Source organism: Apodemus sylvaticus, chromosome 12 (assembly GCF_947179515.1).
Source record: "Apodemus sylvaticus chromosome 12, mApoSyl1.1, whole genome shotgun sequence".
Taxonomy (NCBI): Eukaryota; Metazoa; Chordata; class Mammalia; order Rodentia; family Muridae; genus Apodemus; species Apodemus sylvaticus.
Genome location: NC_067483.1, coordinates 71545682 through 71567170, shown reverse-complemented (window position 1 = coordinate 71567170; position 21489 = coordinate 71545682). Strand labels below are relative to the sequence as shown.

General features: G+C 40.4%; 1 protein-coding gene across 1 annotated transcript in view; it reads right to left on the bottom strand.

Moving 5' to 3' along the window:
* Positions 1-3900, bottom strand: part of Selp (selectin P) — a 34317-nt gene extending 30417 nt beyond the window's left edge. Inside the window, exon 1 of the mRNA XM_052200722.1 lies at positions 3785-3900. Within this exon, the coding sequence (XP_052056682.1) occupies positions 3785-3787 (3 nt within the window). The 5' untranslated portion in view covers positions 3788-3900. The remainder of the gene's footprint in view (positions 1-3784) is intronic.
* Between the last annotated feature and the right edge of the window lie 17589 nt (positions 3901-21489).

Below are 21489 nucleotides of genomic sequence, written 5' to 3'. Positions count from 1 at the left end.
ATGTAAATTCTTATAATCGAACAGAAACATTGACCTGAGCCCCTTCACCTACATCACCATGGTGACCTGAACTGCTTCATCAAGTAGGAGCAAGGAGGAGGGAACAAGAATCTTTACCTTCTCTGAATGTTTTACAACAACCTGTCATCAAATCCTAATGACTTTACCGTCTGGTGAGAAACCTGGACACTCTCCAAATTTTCACTTGAATTGTTGTCACAGGGCTGGCTTAAATCATTATTACTTTCCTGGGGCTGGGAATTCAGCTTCTAATTAGCCTCTTTCCCCGAAGATTGCCTATTGCTAATTCTCTAAAATGCAATCAAAATAATTCTTTCTTCCTTTTTTCTCTTTCTTTCTTTCTTTCTTTCTTTCTTTCTTTCTTTCTTTCTTTCTTTCTTTCTTTCTTTCTTTCTTTCTTTCTTTTTTTCTTTCTTATGGTGCTAGGATAAAACACAGGACTTTGGGAATGCTAGGCCAATGTCCTGCTATTGAGTTATATCCCCAGCCAGGATTGACATTTATAACATAAGGTCATATCGCTCTGCCACTTAAAAGCCTTGAAGGGATGAAGACATCCCTAAGCATCACATTCAAACTCTTCGAGATGGACCCTTAAGACCCTTCAAAACATGGCTTCCTCCTGTTGATGATTCTCTCCTGCTACTATTTCTCAACTACCCACATCCTTTTGATAACACTACAATGCAATTAGAATAAGAGATGTTATAATTTCCGAAATGTATTGTATGTTCCCTGTGTTTTTACACCAAGTGTACCCATGTGTGTCAGCCCAACTCCCTAAGTCCTTAATTTCTCCTTAAAGGAACTTTGTTATCAATGCCACTTCCTTCTCCATACCAAACAACCACTCCCTAGTTATTCTATCTGGGTTTTTCCCCATTGGTTATTTCAACAATGACTAAGTTCCCAAAATACCTCAGGCACATTTCCAGGGAAAAGAGTTAAAATCATGAAAAGAGACTCAGCTTCTAGCCTCACGGGATGGACATGTATCATAGCACTGAACAGATATGAAAATGCAGGGCAGTAGTGTTCGGGGAAGAATTAAAATCAGACTGTGTAAGAGACTGACGGGTGAGTTATATCAGACAGGGACTTTCATGGCAGGCCTCTGCAGGAAGGTGACATTTAATCCAACAGCAAAATGATCAGGGAAAACTGTCAAGTGGGAAGCAGGGAGAAGAACACGGAAGCCTTTAACCCAGGGACAAGTGTAAAGTCAAACGACATAAAGAAAGAAATGATCTGGAGTGGATGGAGTAAAGGGCTGTGACGGAAAGCAGTTGAAAGATAAAGCTAGGTTTTTGGAGCCAAAGCAAGGGGTGAGATCTTATCCTGAGTGCGGGAAGAAGCCAGCTGGCAACTTTAACAGAAGTATGATGTGGTCTGACTGATATGGAAACTAGGGATTCTGGAGATTAATTGAAAAAGTAGCTTGGGGAAAGAAAGGTCTTGTATCAAATGTCAGTCAGCAACGAGGGAGCCACCTTCAGGGCTCTGAATAGAGCAAACCAGTGAAAAGACACACCTAGCAGTGTTGTTGTTGGTTAGGGACAAGAAGCCTGGCTTCACAAAGCAGGTTAATCATGGTCCTGATGGAAGTTAAAGAAGAACTGATGTGCTGGAGCCAATTGGTACCGCCTCCTGTGTCAAAAGTCACTTTGTGTTCTTGTGTGTGTGTGTGTGTCTTTGTGTGTATGTGTGTGTGTGAGAGAGAGACTTGTCTAATAATCTCTGTACAGAGCTCTAAAGATGCATACTCTAAGAGCTGATTGCCAGCCTAGACAAACAGGGAGCAGATAAAATAGAAGGAACAGTAGAAGCTGGAAGGTGGAGCCTGAAGTGGTTAAAAGTTTACATGAAGTGATCCCGAGTTACTCCTTGGCCTGCTAAAGCCTTGACAGACCTCGGGATCATATAACTGTAAATCACTAAGCAGGAGCTGTTTCCCATGAGCTGGTTTAAAATGTCCCCATGATATACCTTAACTTCATTCTCTTAGACCCTAAGTGAAGGCACTGTCTAAATATGAAGCAGATTTCACACAGACAGACTGAGGTTCCTGAATCCTAAGAGCCAAATGTGCTTGGGGAGGAAGAAATCTATGAATTATTACAATGAATCCCACAGTTGGGTCCTTAACACTTCATTGCAAAGTCCCAGCCTACGGTCAGGTAGAACTGAGGAGCATCCGAGTATAACACAAAAGAAGGAAAAATCTTAGGAAAGATCTGCAACCCACCCGGAAGTCCAGGAACCTTCTTATAGATGTCTATAAAGGTCAGTTTATGTGGATATTCATATTTTCATCTAGGGACAAGATCTGTAGCTTTCATCAGAATCCTGAACAATGCCACCCTGTCTTTGGAATAGAAGAGGATGCCAAAAAGAAGAGAAGGAAGAAATTGATGACTCATTCACTTACGTCAATGTCAACCAAGTCAGAAGAATGACATGCTAAAAGACACAAGTAATTCTCTGCCACAGGGAAATAGTGAAATAGTGCAGGCTCAAATGTCATCCCTGTGTTTCTAAGCACACACACACTCACACCACACACACACACACACACACACACACACACACACACACTATGGGGTTGGGAGTGATCTCCTTCCTTAAAGTATTGGAAAGGTGTGTTGCGGTAGAGAGGGAAAGGGGGGATAAAATCATGAAGCAAGCATGGCTTTCTTCTGCAGTGCTCTTTAAAGATGTCCAAAAATTAATCCTGATCTGCTACTTCCTTAAATACAGACTAGAAGATCTTGGACTTTGAGATGACATGAGGCACTCTAGCATATTGAAAATACACATGGCAGTATCCCAACTATGCATGTTTTATCCAGAGTCACTGTACCAAGTTCAAAATACCTGATTATCTTAGGATTCCCCCTCAATTCCCAACCTCACTATACCTCTGGAGTTTTCTCTTTCTCTAAAACAGTAGCTAGAATTTGCTAATCGTTTACACACCAGACTTGTGTATAAACGCTCTTCAGTGCAATCTTATTTAATCTTTACTGTGATGTCATAAAAGAATATTATTGTGATGTCTCATTTGCAGATGAGGAAACTGGGTTAGCAACACTAAAGATAGCAATTTAGATCAGAACCATGTGGATATTCTAGATTGGTCCTAGAAAACTCCAGATATTTAGACAAGGGTTTGGAAGGCTGAGAATTAAGGGCTGTACCATTGTAGATATGCCCCAAGGCCTTTTCTCAGCCTACCATTTATCCCAGAGAGAAAGGCAGACTTAGAGATGATATCCTTGCCAGATCTACTCCACGGAGTTCCTGCAAGTTCCAGTAGAAAAGCAGGCTCTGGCTTGCCAGAGAATGGCCGCAACATCATCAAGTCTTAACGAGCGTGTGGCCATCGCTTAAAGTGCCTGCCCTCTGTAAGCCACAATGGTTCTATTTGTAAAAATGGAAATTATCCAAACTTATAAGAATGTTGGGAGAATCAAAATGATCAGCCAGCTTTTAAAAATGCTTGCAAACTGAGTCTGAAGATGCACACCTACAAGCCTTGGCTACCCCGGAAGCTGAGGCAGGAGGATAGTAAGTTTAATGAGTCAAGGTAATAAGACCCTATTTCAAAAAGAGAGGGAAAAATGCCTTTAAACTCTACCAAGGCTATTGAGCATAACACCCCCTGGCTATTGCTGTTCCCCACTTTCTGAGCCTTTCTTCTGTCTGTTTCAGTCACAAGCCACTTCAACCCCTCTCCTTCCCATACAGAGAAAAATGAACTTACCATGTCCTCTCCGACTCGTCTGGCTTTCTTCCCTCTGGCCAAACCACACTTCTTATACTTTTGCTGCCTCCCCTTGGTGTCATGCTGCCTCTCAAAACAACTTCCTATTCGCTTTCCAGAAATTTATCACGGCCTTTCCCCTAAAGTTAGAATGTTGATACTACAGAAGCAGAGTTGGCAGCTAGGGAGGAGCTGTTGCCAGGGGGGCAGCAGGTCAAGCCTTCCACAGGAGACCGTCTGGAGACAGGCGCAGGTGTGAATCATGCCTGGACATCCCAGACTGAGCAAGGCAGGAACAGGACCCATGCACCCAGAGGTCAGATTTCCTTTGATTATGACATGCGTTCCAATCTAAGCTTGTAAGGTTGGGAAGGCTTGCTTTGTACTGCTCACAAATTCCCAGTGTCAATTCCAGTTACTGGGAGATGCCAGAGAATGTTTAAGATTCCAGTAGACTTCTGAGGGGACAAAGCAAAAAATAGAAGCGAGAAGGAAAAAAAAAAACCTATACAGGTAGAAAAGGGAAAATCCAGGGAGAGTTTCTGACACGTGGGGACTATTGCTGGAAATGGTTTTGAAGTGACATATGGATCTGGCATAGGCTGTCTGAGAACTCTGCCTCTCATGTCAAAAGAGGAAGAATAGAAAGGCGTGGTGTCACCTGCCTATAATCCCAGAAGTCGAGAGATGGGTAGAAGAGGGTTCTGAGTTCTAGGCAAGAATGGGTTAGATAAGCAGACCCTGCTTCTGCAAAAAAAAAGGGGGGGAAGGGCTAATATTTCTATCCTTGTGCAGTGTGTGGCATGTGGGCCCAAGCATTCTGTTAGTGCAACACTTAGGATTTGGTCCATCCATTTCAACTTCTCGAGACCTATTCTTATTCCATTTGTAGTCATCGATTGGGCTAACTATTTAATTAATTAAAAACTGAATTCATTACATTCTCTACACTACTTTCTCAACTGCTAATCAGGATGATTCTAATGCATCTTACCTCACAGAGCTTTGTAAAGTTACATAGACTGATACAAGGAGAGGGTTAGAAATAATAGCAGACACACAAGTAGGTACTCCAAAAATGTTGCTAATCATGGCAACTTTCCAGGTAGGTAGTAAAATAAAAAAAGCTAAATGTTTTGTATCAAGTTGGAAAAAAAAGAAATCCTCACAATTTATCCTTCTAAAATTCTAGTTAGGGGCTGGAGAGATGGCTCAGCAGGTAAGAGCACTGACTGCTCTTCTGAAGGTCATGAGTTTGAATCCCAGCACTCACATGGTGGCTCACAACCATCCATAAAGAGATCTGACATACTCTTCTGGTGTCTGAAGACAGCTACAGTATGCTTACAATATAATAAATAAATAAATCTAAAAAAAATCTAGTTAATAGTGTTGGCCATTATTTTCTTTTTCACTCTTTGTAGGATTGTTATAGTTTCTGCACAGACATCTTAAGGATAGGTTCTAAACTGGGGAAAAGGATAGGATTCGGGGGGAAAAACTCAAAAGGTAAACGTGAATCAAGGAGTGTGTGAAGCTGTGGAATGTGTGCAGCTGCTTTCTTGCCCTGGGATGTAGGAACAGTGAAGAATGGGACACATGGTTAACATAGAAAGGCTGTTTAAGGGGTGGTCATGAAGAATGGCCACAGAGGAACAAGGGAATCCAACCGAGAGAAAGAATGGGGGACCCTGAGACTACGTGACACAGGGGTTTGTTGTCCACACACACCAGACTGCCTTACTCCCCTGATGGCCAACTATATGAGGTGAGTACGCTACTGACTTGTCCATGACTCAGTCTCCTCAGCCATGGGAATAACATGATAACAGATGAATAACAGTCCCCAAGCACGGAATGTTAGGACAATTTTATATGCTCAGTGTTTCAAATAATGTAGAGTGTTGAGCGTGTTGTAGGTGGTGCTAGCTTGCAGTCACTGCTCCATTAAAAGAAGACTCTCAGTCAGGCATGGGGGGGGGATGCTTTGTATAATAATGATTCCTACTGCAAACGTGGCCATCTTCTACTGAAAATGTAGATAATATTAAATGGCAGTATGAGTAATGCATTGAGTTTCTTAGGAAAGATGGTGGAGCATAAAATTCTAGACTTTGTGTATCCCAACCTCATCCCCCCCAATATAGACAGCTATCCACACATCAATACCACCTGGGGAGGGCAGAAAGGTTCATGTCACAGCCTTCAGTATCACAGGGGAACAAACACCAGAGGTTACATACACAGGAAACAATAGATGATGTCTGGGGGGAGGGGCATGTGGAAATGAGAAAAAAGGTAGAGGTGTTCATCAACCACTGGCCTTCGTGCCCCTCAGTGGCCCCATTGTCCCCTTGGTGGCCCCATTGTCTACAAAAGACATTGGCATTGTTTTCCCACTAAGGTAACTGAGCACGATTCCTTCTGCAAAGCCCTGGAAAAGAAGACACAGCTTTAGACACTCCTCCCAAGCAACAACCTCTTGTACCATCCCTGGACTGGTACCAAGGCCACTACTTCCCACCAGGTCATGTGTGGCCGGGACCTCCGTGCTGGAGCTGTTCTGCAAGTGTCCTCACCTCAGATGCCAGAGCCATTGTAATCTAGTTCTCACTGTGAGGCCCCGACTGAGGTGCCTGTCCATAAGATCTTCTCAAGATACCAGTTAAACCACCTCAGAGAGAGTGCTGGTTCCCAATCCCAGGAGTCACTGTGCCTTTACACACACCCATGCTCTGGACCCTAGCTCTGAGGCAGAACTTTGTGTGCCCAGGACTCATTCTCTAATCATCACTGTAGACAGATGTCCTGTATCCAGGACACAGCCAGTATAGCTCTGCAACAGCCAGTGCTCTAGACACCAGTGCAGCCACCGCAGGGAGTTAGCCCATGTCCTAGACAGCAGGACTGCTATAGAAAAGTGCATGTCCCTGTTCTAGACTCTAACTCTGAGGTTGGTCCTCTTGCCCCCATACCTCCAAACACCACAGTAAGTAAGTTCACACCCTGGGATCCAGAATCCAGAAAGTGCTGTCTTTATTCATGCTTTACTCACCAGTTCAGCTGCCAAGGAGATCTATCCCATGGCCTACACCGGGCAAACTGAGCTCTGCACATACCCACACTGTAGGCATAATGTTTTTCTGCACTATGTAAATGCTATCCTTGTGTTATTCAAATGCTGATTTCTCTACCTTCGTATCTTGTTTCAATGGGACACAGCATTGTAATGCTCCTGTCAACAATCTCCCATCTCAAGGTTGGATAAATAATGCTTACCATTTGTTTATTCTCTGCCAATAAATGCTGATAACCCAATGGCTGGGACAGAATAGAGAATAGGGCGGAATTTCTACCAGTCAGGGGAGGAGGAGAGAAAGAAAACTAAGACAAATGCAGCCACTGGGGGTGAGAGGAAACTTCAGGAGAGCTCAGCTGGAGCAAGGAGGGCCCTAAAGACAAGCATTATGGGGATTTGGGCTGGGAGGGAGCCAGACTGGCCTAGAGGATTAAAACAGATAAAAAATGCCCAGGTATTGCACTAAAGCTTGAAAATAAGTCTTGCTCTCTTTGTTTGGGGAGTTCACTAAGATAAAAACAGCTGATGTATTTTAGTTTACTGACTACATTTATATTAATTACCATTTACAACACTCTAGCCTTGGGCTCCTCAGCTATTTCAGAAGACTAACACCTGGTGTGACATCACCAATAGAGCAACAGTGATTCCTGTGCAAATCCTTGGTTTTGTGACTTCCCTGGACCCCAGTGCTGTGGTCTGTCCACGGCCGCCTGTGCTTTAGGTCTTGGCTCGGACTTCTTCATGAGCCTTGACCTGTAGAGATCAGCGGCAGTCCCGCTTGGAGGAGACCATGAGCCAGACTGAGTACCAAGAGGAAATCTTTTGGTTTCTAGGCTAGAGGGAAAAATATGGTCAAAAGAATAAAAGCAATAAATGTAAAGGAATGAAGAAAACTTAGAGTCATGGGACAGCATCATGACACGAGCATCATCAGATTGACATTTTATGGAGAACATGGAATAGAACAGAAGCTTTTCTCTAATAAGAGGCTAGTTGAAAATTCTTAAATTTGAGGAAAGATGTGATCGCTCAGGCCACAGGTCAACAGTGGTGTCTTCTTCCATTGCTTATGCATTTTAGTTTTGAGACAGAATCTCTCATCTCTCACTGGACGTGGACCTCACTGATTCAGTGACACGGACTGGCCACAAACTCTAAATATCACTCTGTCTCCACCACTCTGGTGATAGGATTGCAGGTACAGTGCTGCCTTTTTATGTGAATGTGGGAAAAGCCTAACTTGGCTTCTGATGCTTGCACAACAAGCGTGTTACTGACTAAATCATCTACCATTAAACAGAGTTCTTTTTCTTTGTGTGTGTGAATGTGTGCCTGTGCATTCATGTGTTCATGTTGGTGTGCGTTCCTGTGCGTGCAGGAGTCCAAGAGGGGGTGGGGAAGCCTGCTGTTGTATCGTTCTCTGCCTTACTGCCATATTCTCACTGAACATACATAGCTAGGTTGGCGAGCGGCGAGCCCTAGCAATCCTTCTGCCCCTGCTCCCTCTCCTCACCGCTGTGGACCCATGCCTTGCCGGGTTTGTTTGCTTTGTTTTAGCTCCTTAACAGTTTCTTTGGAGTTTAAAAGAAAAATTCCCAAGGCAGGTAAATTATAAATCAGTAGCTCCCTGAAGGGAGAGAGAGAAAGGAAGATAGAGGGGGAGAAAGGGGAGGAGGAGGAAAAAGGGGAGGAGGATCTGTCTCCCCAGTTATTTGGTGATTTCATTTAGAACACCTTGATATATGTATATATTTCAGGAAGCTTCTACTATATTGGGCTTCCATACAACTCCTCAAATGGCCTTTAGTTTAGGCCTTTAGCTGTCTGTCTTTGTATTCCCTCCCTTCCCCTTCTCTACTCCCCCTCATTGGTTGAGCCTCCCTTTCCAGCCCCCTCCCCTGTCCTTCTGTGACTATCTGATCTGTCTCCCCCTCCTGGGGAGATCCATCCATGCTCCATAGTCCCTTACCCTGAATCTAACCTTTGTGGTTCTATGGATCGTAGCTTGTTGATCAATGTCTTAATAGCTAGCATCCACATATAAGTGAATACATAACCATATTTGTCTTTCTGTGTCTCAATTACCTCATTCAGAATGACAGTATTTCTAGTTCCACCTATTTGTCTATGGATTTCATGATTTCATTTTTTAACAGCTGGGTAATATGCCATGTGTAAATGTACATTTTCATTGTCCATTTATCCACTGATGAACGTATTCATATAGGTTGTTTTCAGTGTCTGGCTATTATGAATAGAACAGCAATAAACATGGTTGAGCAAGCGTCTCCACAGCAGGATGACGCAGCCTCGATGTAAGCGGCTCTCAATCTTCCTAACGCTGCAAGCTTTTAGTAGTTCCTCTTGCTGTGGAGACCCACAAACATAAATTATTTTTGTTGCTACCTCACAACTGTAATTTTGCTACTATTATGAATCATAATGTAAATATCCGATATGCAGAATATCTAATATATTGGGCTCTAGGCATGTGCCCAAGAATGAAATAGCAGCTTGCTTTCTTAAACAAAGCCAGGACCACCTGCCCAGGGGGGCCACTGTCCGCACATATTCACAGAGACTGAGAGAGATGGAGGAAGAGAAGGTGAGGAAGAGAGAGAATAAGTCAGATACACAAACATACACACAGAAACAGATGCACACAGAGAAACAGACAGACAGACATACCCACACACAGAAGCAGAGAGGGAGGGAGAGAGAGAGAGAGAGAGAGAGAGAGAGAGAGAGAGAGAGAGAGAGAGAGAGAGAGAGAGATCCTGAGAAAGGAAAAGGACCTCCAAGATTAAGAAATGTGTAAGTACAGTATGTATAAACAAAATTTTAAAGATGAATAAATTTATTTTATTTTTATAAGTTGGTTTTTGCTCTTGATTTTTTAAAAGATATATTTATTTTATATATGTGAGTAAGTACACTGTCCCTATCTTCAGACACACCAGAAGAGAGCATTGGATCCCATTACAAATGGTTATGAGCCACCATGCTGGGAACTGAACTCAGGAGCAGTAAGTGCTCTTAACCATTGAATCATCTCTCCAGCCCATAAATTTATTTTAAAAAGGAAGAATGACAAAAATGTATAGGAATGATAAAGAATATTATTAGGATACTGTATTTAAAAGATGTTCAGGTTGAATATCCTTCTGTGGATATGATATGTAGATAATTTATGTTGTTTTAAACTGTGTTTAAAGCATGGTGTAATCCCAGTTCCAATACAAGTTAATTAATCATATCATGATAATATGATCTAATTATTTTTGAAATATGATATAGTCAGGATAAAATGTTATTACTATGGTCTAAACATGATATAATTATTTTTAAAACACAAATAACTATGTTTAAACTAATGATTTAATTTATATATAATTTAAAGTTGTTATGTATTTGTTTTATATTTCCCCATCTTTCCAAATTGTACTATGTTTCCAAAGCTAAGGGACCCTTTTCTAAATTAGTTTTCAGATTTACCAAGTATCTGAGAGCAGTTAAATAGACATTTAGCAATCCTTCCATAGCTTGGTGACACCGGGTAGACACATTGAAGAACTCCTTCTGTCTTTCTTTCTGCATCACATGGGCTCTAATCCAGTCACATATACCAGAAATGCTAAAGTCCCTCTGAGGCTCTTGTGGGGTGTGCGATCTTTGGGGATACCCCAAGGAGCAAATCTTCACATGGCTGGCAGGTTTTGTTGTATGAGAGAACACTCATTAACATAAAATTATATCAAAAGATTCAGGAGAAAAAAGAACATAATCCCATGAAATGGTATGTCAGGAACTCTGTCTAAAGTAGATTCCCCTGAGACGATGGCCACCGAGCTAAGATCCAGATGCTGAGAACAGTTTGCCTCAGTTACAGTTTAGAGGTGCCTGGTTCTTAGAGGAAGCTGAGAGATGGACATGGTAGTTCTGGGGCCAGGAAGGCAAACTTGAGGAGTAGATTTGACTTTGGCTATTTTATGTTAAGCCTGTGTTTTCATGTGCACTGTCTGTTATCCATCAAAGTTAATTTCTCAAGAAAGTTCAATTTGCTAGCCGATAGGGAACCTTCCTATAGAATGTCAAGTTATGTTTAAAAAGAAAAAAATATATGGTTTTTTTTACTCATTTTGATAATGTAATATATGATCATTGCAAACTGTTAAAATTACAGAAAAAGCATTAAAGAAAGGAAACTGCCAAAATTCTGTTACCAATGGAGTTATATGGTATGCATCATTTTATATGTGCTTTTATCATTGATGAGTTATCACCTTCTTCTCTTATATGAGAATACATACCTGCTCTAATTACAACTCAGACTATCCAAAAGAACACACAGAGGGATAGATATATAGATATTAATATAGATGATAAATAACAGAGATACAGCACAGAGGTAAAGACTGGGGGTAATTTTGAGCTCCCTATGCTTGTGCGTGGAAATGCTGAAGGCGATGGAGCCCTCTTGGTCTCTGTGTCTTAAGTGTCTGTTCTTCCTTTAATGTTCTCTACTCTGCCATGGACAAAGGCGCCAGCCCTTCTCACATAGCTTTAGGAAGATATCGCATGCGTGCTTCATTAGCTTCTAACTCTTCCTGCGGAGAGTCTATTTAAGTCGTTCTGTGGTGTTATAGTTCAGCATTTCTTTCCTCTATCTTTGCTCTCCAGGTTTTGAAAAGGAAGGAATGGCAAAGAAATAAGCTGGCTTGGCAGAGATCCCAAACAACAAACATAAAATTTCAGAAGACTATCCACCCACATAACCTTAAATAGAAATGGGACTCTCAAGACATATTCTGTAGTGACACATTTATACCAACATAGGTCTGCAAAGGGATTCATGTATGTATCTTGTGGTTTTTGTGAGAGCCTGTAATCTAATCTACACTATGCTCTAAAGACAGAAACTAGAATTAGACCTAGTCCTTGTTCTGACAGTTGTCAGAGACCAGAGACAGGCACATCAGCTAAGTATAGACAGTATGGTAGAAGAGGTATCTCTATGGATTTGTGGAAGATCTACCCAGGACATCCGATGGCTTAATGGTGTGATGATGGATTGATGTTTGGGAGACTGTAGAGAAATTTCTTTGGAGTGGAAGAAGTTAGTCTTTAGTGTTAACAGCATGATTTTGGGCATATGCACGCAGAAGAGGCTCTAAACTCAATAGATGTTTAGGAAGTGGTTTTTCACAGTAACAACACTCATACCCTTTCAAAAGCATACTGTATCTGAGACCTGTGACTACCAGAGTACTGGCATAACACAGGATTCTTATCTCCTACCTTAAAGCAGTAGAATCTGTTTGAATAAGTGACCTGTCTACAAATGAACATTTGTCAGTAGAGTAGAGCTATCAAGAAAGCAAAGCAGAAATATTGATATATTGATGGTCTACCAATTGTGAGCATTTATTTTTGGGCTAGGGCCTATACCAAACATTTTTAATGCTGTCTTCATCCTTACGACAAATCCAAGTGACAGGTATTTTTTGTAGTACTTCTCCATCTGCTCAACAAGTATTTTGACATGGGTTTTACTCGAAAGGAAATTGGGGGTCAGAGGGTTATGCATTTTAACATGACATGGTTCTGCAGTGGGAGGAATGAGATCCAGCTACAGTAACACTGCAGTTGAATAAAAAGTGAAATTTTTCTTTAAGTTCATGACAACATACATTTTGAGGCGAGAAATCCTTTGATCCTTTTATCTTAAAGGGAAGACTCTCTAGCAATTTCAGACTAAGAGTGAAATTGGATTGAGTTACTTCTCGTATCCATGCCAAGAAACAGGAGCCCTATCTCAGAGCAACATCTTCTATATAACTCAGCCTCCTGGGATGAAAGAACCTTGAATACAAAGGGAACTTTGGCAGTTTGGCTTAGTCTGTTGGGGCATGTGTATTTTATCTGGAAATACAAAGAACACATCAAAAGAATTTTCTAGCTGAGTGGAAAAGGCTAGGTGGGATAGGAAGTGAAATCGGCACATTTCTACTGCTCCGCACAATCATCAAAATGGGAGACATTTTAGTTCTGAGCTGCCTGCGATTTTTCATTAATTTCTACCATTTCCCATATCAGCTGTAGTAAAGATAAGTAAGGTAAAGGTTAGAGAACAGACAACAGAATCAGCATGCATAACATGATTTGTTTTCTGCTGCTGCATGCTGGAGAATGTAACTTTAATGATATTTATATCAACCATTGGCTCTCTGCAGTCATTTATTTCTTTAGTGTCATAACACAAAAGTGACAAATAGATTCCATTTTTATGAATCATGCATGAAGTTTTACACTGACTCTTTTCTTTTCTCTCTCTCTCTCTCTCTCTCTCTCTCTCTCTCTCTCTCTCTCTCTCTCTCTCTCTCTCTCTCTCTCTCTCTCTCTCTCCTCTTCCTGGAGAGGTGATTAAGAGCATTTACTGTTCTTGCAGAGTTCATTTCCCAGGGCCTATATGATAACTCTCAGCTGCCTATAATTCCAGTCCTTGGTTATCCGATACCACCTCTGGCCTCTTCAGGAACTGCAAGCATATGATGGCCATACATATGTGAAGACAAAACATCCATATAAAATAAAATGCAAAGAAAAATCTGAATGAAATTCTTTTCTTTGGGAAAGGTTTTTACTGTGTAACTCTGGTTGGCTTGGAATTCTCTATGTAGATGAAGCCAGCTAACTCACAGAAATTGCTTGTCTCTGTCTACCAAGCTATGTTGAGACATAATGTGTGCTAATATACCTGGCTTGGATTGAATTATTTTTTAAATAAAAAACATTTACCTAGTTGAAATCACTTAATGATTCAGTTACTCATTGTCACGTCTCTGTTTCCCCCATATGGTTCTAGAGTTGTGGCAGCCAGATGCAGAATTAAAAATTCTAATTCCGAATGGAAGAACATCCCCCAGTTTTTTTGTTGTTGTTGTTTGGAAATTGACTCAAAATGGGTGAGATCCAAAGGCAAGATTTGAATCTCTAAATTCCTAAGAGATACTGTAGGTGTCAAGTCCATCAATGAGGCAGGAGAGAATAGTACACCCTCACATACCTACCTGCACATATACTTTATATGTTGTTTTCATATATGTTTTTGTATATTGTTTACAGTGAATTCTTGTAAGTTTGATGGATGCTTTTCCTTTTTCATTAACATCTGCTAGGCTTCTATAGTTAATCTTTTCTACATACCCTGACATGGGGACAGGTGCCGATGGGTAAGTTTGCTTGTAGGCCAGAGCAGGCACTATAAGAACAGCAAGACTATGAGCATAACTTCCCATGTTCGTGCCAAGTTACCCTGTTGGTCTACACCCACATTAGGTCTGATCATTTACCTCCCTTAGTAGACAGGGAATTCTTGGCCGCAGAAATCATGACTTGGCCATCTATGTAGTGTCTGTTCTATACCATTCTTGCCAAAAGTCAATATAAGTTGTATGAAGTTCACTATACCTGAGAGATTAATTCTTGCAATGAACCATTTATTCAGTACAATCTTCTCCACCTCAGCTACTATTTCATAGCCTGTGTGGAATTAATCTCTTCTCCATGAATCATTTAGCACATAGCTCATGTGCTCAAGAAAATTAAATGGATATTTTTCATTCAAGAGCCTTGTCCATCATGTTATTTTCTTCTGTCCACATGAAGTATGAATCTGACCAATTACATACTTTTCCATTTGGAAGAAAATGTAATAGAACTGAAGAGATACTTGATTCCAAAATCTCTTGAAGAAGTGTTTTTTGGAAATTGCCTTTTGAACAGTATCTCTGCTTTGAAATTGGAGCTAAGAAGAGAAGATTGATGTCATCTGCATTCGTTTTATTTTTTTTAAGATTTATTTATTTTATGTATGAGGATAGTGTAGTTGTCCTCAGACACTCCAGAAGAGGGCATCTGACCCCATTACGATGGGTGTGAGACACCATGTGGTTGTTGGGAATTGAACTCAGAATCTCTGGAGGAGCAGTCAGTACTCTTAACCACTAAGCCATCTCTCCAGCCCCCATCATCAGCACTCTTATAAAAGTAGCAATGTCTCCTATGCAAAGAGAACAGACTAAAGCTGTCTTTGTTCTTCTGGTGCACCTTACAAGTAGCTACATAATTTCAAGCTGTGTTCCAAATTTGTCATAGCTAATTGAAAGTTATTCCTTTAGTTTGTAAATGTCTTGCTCATCAAAAGGAATACTGTATACATAAACTCCAATGGTAACATTAAACAAAAGATTAAAATAAAAAAAGAAACGGAAAAGTGGTGATCACATAACTATTTAGCTGGAAGTAATCAAACCAAGTCCAGTCTCTAAATCCTCAAATAATTCTATGATCCTGGCTCCTGATAACAGGGAATTTTCCTACCAAAAAGAATAATAGTCCCCCCGGGACTTTCTTTTCTTTGAACACTAAGGAGTCAGGAAAAGGCAGTACTGGAGACTTCTACTGGTGAGTTGTTTGTGCTTAAACTCTACTAAAGAGGTCTTCTTTTCCTATAGCCAGACTTTTTTGTTGTGCTTGTTATAAAATTAAACTTCAACATTTTATAGCCAATGATCAGCTTTATCAAAACAGTCTTAATAGCAAAATGAAACTCTAGAAGGAATTCCTTTCCTTGAATTTCCTTTGTCAATAACTATCATCCAGCAGTGTGTTGTTTATTCTCTGTGCATCTATGTTCTTTCAGTAGTTTCTATTTTTGATATATGACTTTACTCTTTTGTGATTAGATAGGAGGCAGAATATGATTTCAAATAGCTTATGCTCTACAATCAAGAATTGACAAATGGGACCTCATAAAATTACAAAGTAAAGCAAAGGACACCATCAAAAGGACAAATCGGCAACCAACAAATTGGGAAAAGATCTTCACCAACCCTACATCAGATAGAGGGGTAATATCCAATATATACAAAGAACTCAAGAAGTTAGACCCCAGAAAACCAAATAACCCTATTAAAAAATGGGGTACAGAGTTAAACAAAGAATTCTCACCTGAAGAACTTCCTATGGCGGAGAAACATCTTAAAAAATGCTCAACTTCACTAGTCATCAGGGAAATGCAAATCAAAACAACCCTGAGATTTCACCTTACACCAGTCAGAATGGCTAAGATTAAAAATTCAGGAGATAGCAGATGTTGGCGAGGATGTGGAGAAAGAGGAACACTCCTCCACTGCTGGTGGGTTGCAAATTGGTACAGCCACTCTGGAAATCAGTCTGGCAGTCCCTCAGAAAACTGGGCATGTCACTTCTGAAAGATCCTGCTATACCACTCCTGGGCATATACCCAGAGGATTCCCCACCATGTAATAAGGATACATGTTCCACTATGTTCATAGCAGCCCTATTTATAATAGCCAGAAGCTGGAAAGAACCCAGGTATCCCTCAACAGAAGAATGGATGCAAAAAATGTGGTATATCTACACAATGGAGTACTATTAAGCCATTAGAAACAATGAATTCATGAAATTCTTAGGCAAATGGATGGAGCTAGAGAACATCATACTAAGTGAGGTAACTCAGTCTCAAAAGATCAATCATGGTATGCACTCACTAATAAGTGGATATTAGCTTGGAAAACTGGAATATGCAAAACATAATCCACACTTCAAATGAGGTACAAGAAGAATGGAGGAGTGGCCCCTAGTTCTGGAAAGATCCAGTGTAGCAGTATAAGACAAAACCAGAACAGGGAAGTGGGAAGGGATGGGTGGGAGAACAGAGAGAGGGAAGGGGGCTTATGCGACTTTCGGGGAGTGGGGAACCAGAAAAGGGGAAATCATTTGAAATATAAATAAAAAATATATTGAATAAAATTTAAAAAAAAAGAAATGCATTGTGTCCTAATATGTGGTCTATTTTGGAGTAATATAGCTGCTGAAATGATGTACATTCTTTAGTGTTCAGGATGGATGTTCTATAGAATGCCTGTTAGGTCCATTTTATTTAAGATATCATTTAACTCCAGTGTTCCTCTATTTACTTTTTCCCAGATCACCTGTCTATTGGCATGAGTGGGGTTTCAAAGCCATCCACTCTCCTCCTGTCGGAGTTATCTCCAAGCTTAGATACAATGGTATTTCTTGTATGAGATCGGATACCCTTGTGTTTGCAGTGTTGTGTTTAGGACTGTAATATACTCTTGGTGGATCGTTCCTCTAATGAGTATGAAGAAGCCCTCCTGATAACTTCCAATTCATTTTGTTTTGGAATCTGTTTTGTTGCATAGCCCCTTACAGCACTATAGAGTTTGCCATTAAGGACGAAGCATCCAGTACTAGCCTGGCCTGGTATTTCTATGTTCTATCACCTAATTACATGGCATCATCAGAAAGAAGCTCTTACTGTCTAGTGAATTTGTTCCTATATCTCTCATACATCCACTCGAGAATTTAGAATAACTGTGATCACGGTGTTAGGAGCTCTCAAGCATGAAGTAGTAGGCAAGAGCGAGTGGGCACTGTGAGCAGACACGTGGAGATTCAGAAAAATCTAGAATAAAATGCTAGGGACCAGCAACGTTGTAATAGAAACAGGGAATACCTCTTTAGCTAAGGGAAGAGTCACTATGCTTGACAGTATCTTAATAGAATTAGCCAATAGTGAAACTCTGAGAGCACACTGAATCAAACAGAAGAGATGTGAGGACCGTGGTCAGACATGCAAAGAATATGTGCTTGAGGGAAATTGTCAGAAGGAAAAGAAAGAGAGAAAAAAATATATATATTTGCTGTAAGAATGACTGAGAATTTCTTTCAAATTCTTATCAGATACAAGAAGAACATCGAGGAGGCTAAATGTCAAATCAACTATCTTTAGGTGTACCATTTTCTAACCATAGAAAGTTTAGTTTGAAAAAATTCTAGAAGCCAGTGTTAATGAGAAGCAAAAAGAATTAGATCTGCATTCTCCTCAAATGCCATGCAAGTAAGAAAAAAGTCAAGTGGAATGTTAACTACTTAGGGAAAAGTCTCACCTAGAATTGTGTGCCCTGTGAAAGTCCCCTTCAAAGGGGAAGGAGAAACATGCCTTTTATGGGCAAAACTTGAGAGAAGTTGTTGCCAATAGCCCCCTTCCTTACAGTAAATGTTAAAGGAAGTTCTTAACAGAGAAGGAAAATAAAGAAAAAAAATACAAAATCCAAAAGATATCAAGGATATAACTCAGTGAAGATGGTCTGTGTTCCAGGCAAGGGAGACTCAACATCAGTAATGGCTAGACAGAGTTGATACTATCAGATGTCAATTTTTTCTGGCTCATTCTGTAAATTCAACACAGTCACAATCAAAATCCTAGCAAATTATTTTGTAGTTAGTTACTGACAATTGATACTATAGCATATACAGAGACATGGACTGAATTTTTATATCTCCCCAGACTTACTTGTTGAACGCTAACCCCTCAAATAAAAGGAGGTAGCATCATAGGGAGTAAATCAAATGATGAGGACTTTGCCTTTATGGATAGAATTAATGCTTTTATTAAAGATACTTATGAGAGGTAGCTCACCTTCCTCCATTGGAGAACATAGAAGATGCTATCTATAAACCAGGAAGTGGGCTTATACTAGACCTCAGCTATTTTAATAAATTTAAATAGCCCCCTTCCTTACAGTAAATGTTAAAGGAAGTTCTTAACAGAGAAGGAAAATAAAGAAAAAAATACAAAATCCAAAAGATATCAAGGATATAACTCAGTGAAGATGGTCTGTGTTTAAATTTCTGGTGCTGTGTAAACAGATGCTAAATTCTGTACCCTAAGATCTGGCCCCCTCCAGATGAGAGAATTGTCATGTTCACTGGCCTTTGTTGTGTAAACCTTGCTGCTCAATTTAAAGTTAATTAGTTAATAACAGGCAAAAGCCCATGATTGGGCAGTAGAGAGAAAAAGGAGGGATCAAGTGCCAGGTTTAGCATGACTGTGAAAGAGACAGTGTGACACCACAGATCTTAGGGTACAGAATTTAGCATCTGTATATGCAGCACCAGATGAACCTCCTACAGGGCTGAAGAGGCCTGGTACCAAGCGTAACAATTTGAGTTCAATCTCTGGGACTCATAGAAAAACAGAAGTGTCTCCAGCAAATTGTACACACACACACACACACACACACACACGTACATGCACACACACAAATAATAATAAAATTTCAAACAAAAATTCTTTCTGAAAAAATTGGACATTGTATACCATTAAAATAAAAGCAACAGATTTAGGCACAAACTTGATATCCTTGACAAAATGTAACTACAAACTTTCTGGAAGATTGTGAGAGGAAAATCCTGATAATGACTTTTTAGGTAAAAATATCAAAATTCTGACTTGTAGAAACAGCATCAAGAGTGCACAAAGACAAACCAAATACACAACAACTATTAAACTTCAACAATAAGAAAAATTAAAAAATCTCAGCTGAATTGGGTTAAAGATCCTAACAAACACTTATCAAAGAAGATAGACAAATGGAAAGTAAGCACATGAAAAATACTGAAAAATACCTTCAGAGAAGTGTTTTACTAAATGAATGAGTGTTTATTGAGCAACCAGCTCTCGACAGTCTCTGTGCAGCTTAAGTCTATCACAATAAGCAAAACAAAGTGAAATTCCATAAAGACATAATTCACACCAACGAGAGCAACCTCCTTAAAATAAGTGGCCCTCAGTGTGACATACTGATTACATACTATATAATCGGCGTTTTACAGATGGTAAAACTGAAGGCCAACAGAATCAACTAACCTGGACCCTTGGGGGCTCTCAGAGACTGAACCACCAACCAAATGATGCATACAAGTGCTGGACCCAGGCTCCCTGCACATATGCAGCAGATGTGCAGCTTGGTCTTCATGCAGGTCCCCCAAGAACTGGAGCAGAGGCTTATCCTGACTCAGTTGTCTTCCTGTGGATCCTGTTCTCCTAACAGGGATGCCTAGTCTGGCCTCAGTGGAAGATAATGTACCTAGTCTTGCAGTGACTTGATGTGCCAGAGTGAGTTGGTACCCAGGGGGGTCCTCCCATTTCTCAGAGGAGAAAGGGATGGAGGAGGAGCTATGTGAAGGGGGACTGGGAAGAGGGGGGACTGCAATCAGGATGTAAAGTTAATAAATAAATTAATTAATGGAAAGAGAGAGATTGAAGAGCTAACAAATGACACAATGTTGTAATCCAAGGCCTGTAAGTCTATCTTAAAGCTTACACTGTTTTCATGTAACATTAAGGTCTCTCAGATTATTTGACCAATAGGTCAAACAGACTTGGGCTTAATTTAGTCCAAAGCACAGTTGATTTACCTCTGTAAAGCTACGGATGCTTCTGAAGTACCCACACTCTTTATATGACCCGAGCATAAGGCTGCCAGAGTCAGGAGCTACAACAGCAGGAAAGGCCACAGTGAATGTGAGCTGTATGGCAGGATCTCTGGGCTCTGCATGTATAACAGCTGTGAGATGATTTCAGGGATATTCGATCTCTATAGAGATCTTTTCCCTGGATGTCACAGTTACTAAAACTTTCCATAACTTGGCATTCATAAACCTGAATTATGAACCTAGTAGGTTTTCTAGGAAGACTGGGAATAGTGGTAATAGCAATATCCATCTTATCTTCATTGTCAGTATTTTTATACTTTAGCAGTGTATTAGTTACCGTTCCCTTTGCTATAATAACACACCCTGACAAAAGCAACTTAAGGGAACAATGACTCATTTTGGCTCACAGTTCGAAATTAGAATTCATTACCATGAGGAGGACACAGGATATGGCAGTAGTGACAATGCATCACAGTCAGGAAGTAGAAAGGTTTGAATGCTGTGCTCAGCTCACTTTCTCCTCTATATGTGGTCTAGCCTAGGGAGTGGTGGCGCCCACAGTAGGCACATCATTCCTCAGTACATCAGATTATAATACTCCACATGAATGCCCAGAGGCCCATCTTCTAGGTGACTCCAGATTTCATCAACCTGTCTATTGAGATTAACCATCACAGATTTCGATCACAACAGTAACAATATAAAGGCTCCATACTGCCCTCTAGCAGACTTTGTCACTCTTAGCCACTTTGCTTTCTTTTCCAATTCTACTAATCTCATCAGACAGATGTGTTGTCAAGGAGACACCCATAAACAATACTCCAGAATTGAGAGCCAAGAACTAACTGTACCTGACTCTTAGCAAATGAAATCGTAGCAACACAACTGGCAGGGATCCAGGGCTACCATTCCTTATGGCCAACAATTTCAGCCTTGTTCTAGAAAGTGTCATGTAGGTCTGTCTGTTATTTGAGAGAAGTATTTAAAATTATCTTCTCAGATTTATGAATATCAATGAGGATAACCAAGTCAAAATCATGACAACTTAACAGTAAGGAAAGCAACTGCAGCAGAAGAGAGCAGAAGGAAGCTAAAGTCAGGCAAAGTCCTCCTCTTGAGATCTGCCTTCTTATCAGGAGAATATTTTACAGAACTGTTCCAAGATGAAAGAATATGGCATCAGAAGTGCTTATGAGAAATACAGTCTGATGAAATACAAGCATAGGTATAAGCAGTAAAAATCAGAATAGTTGAATACAGAAAAGGGACTGGGCAATGCTAGAAGAGTCTGTCT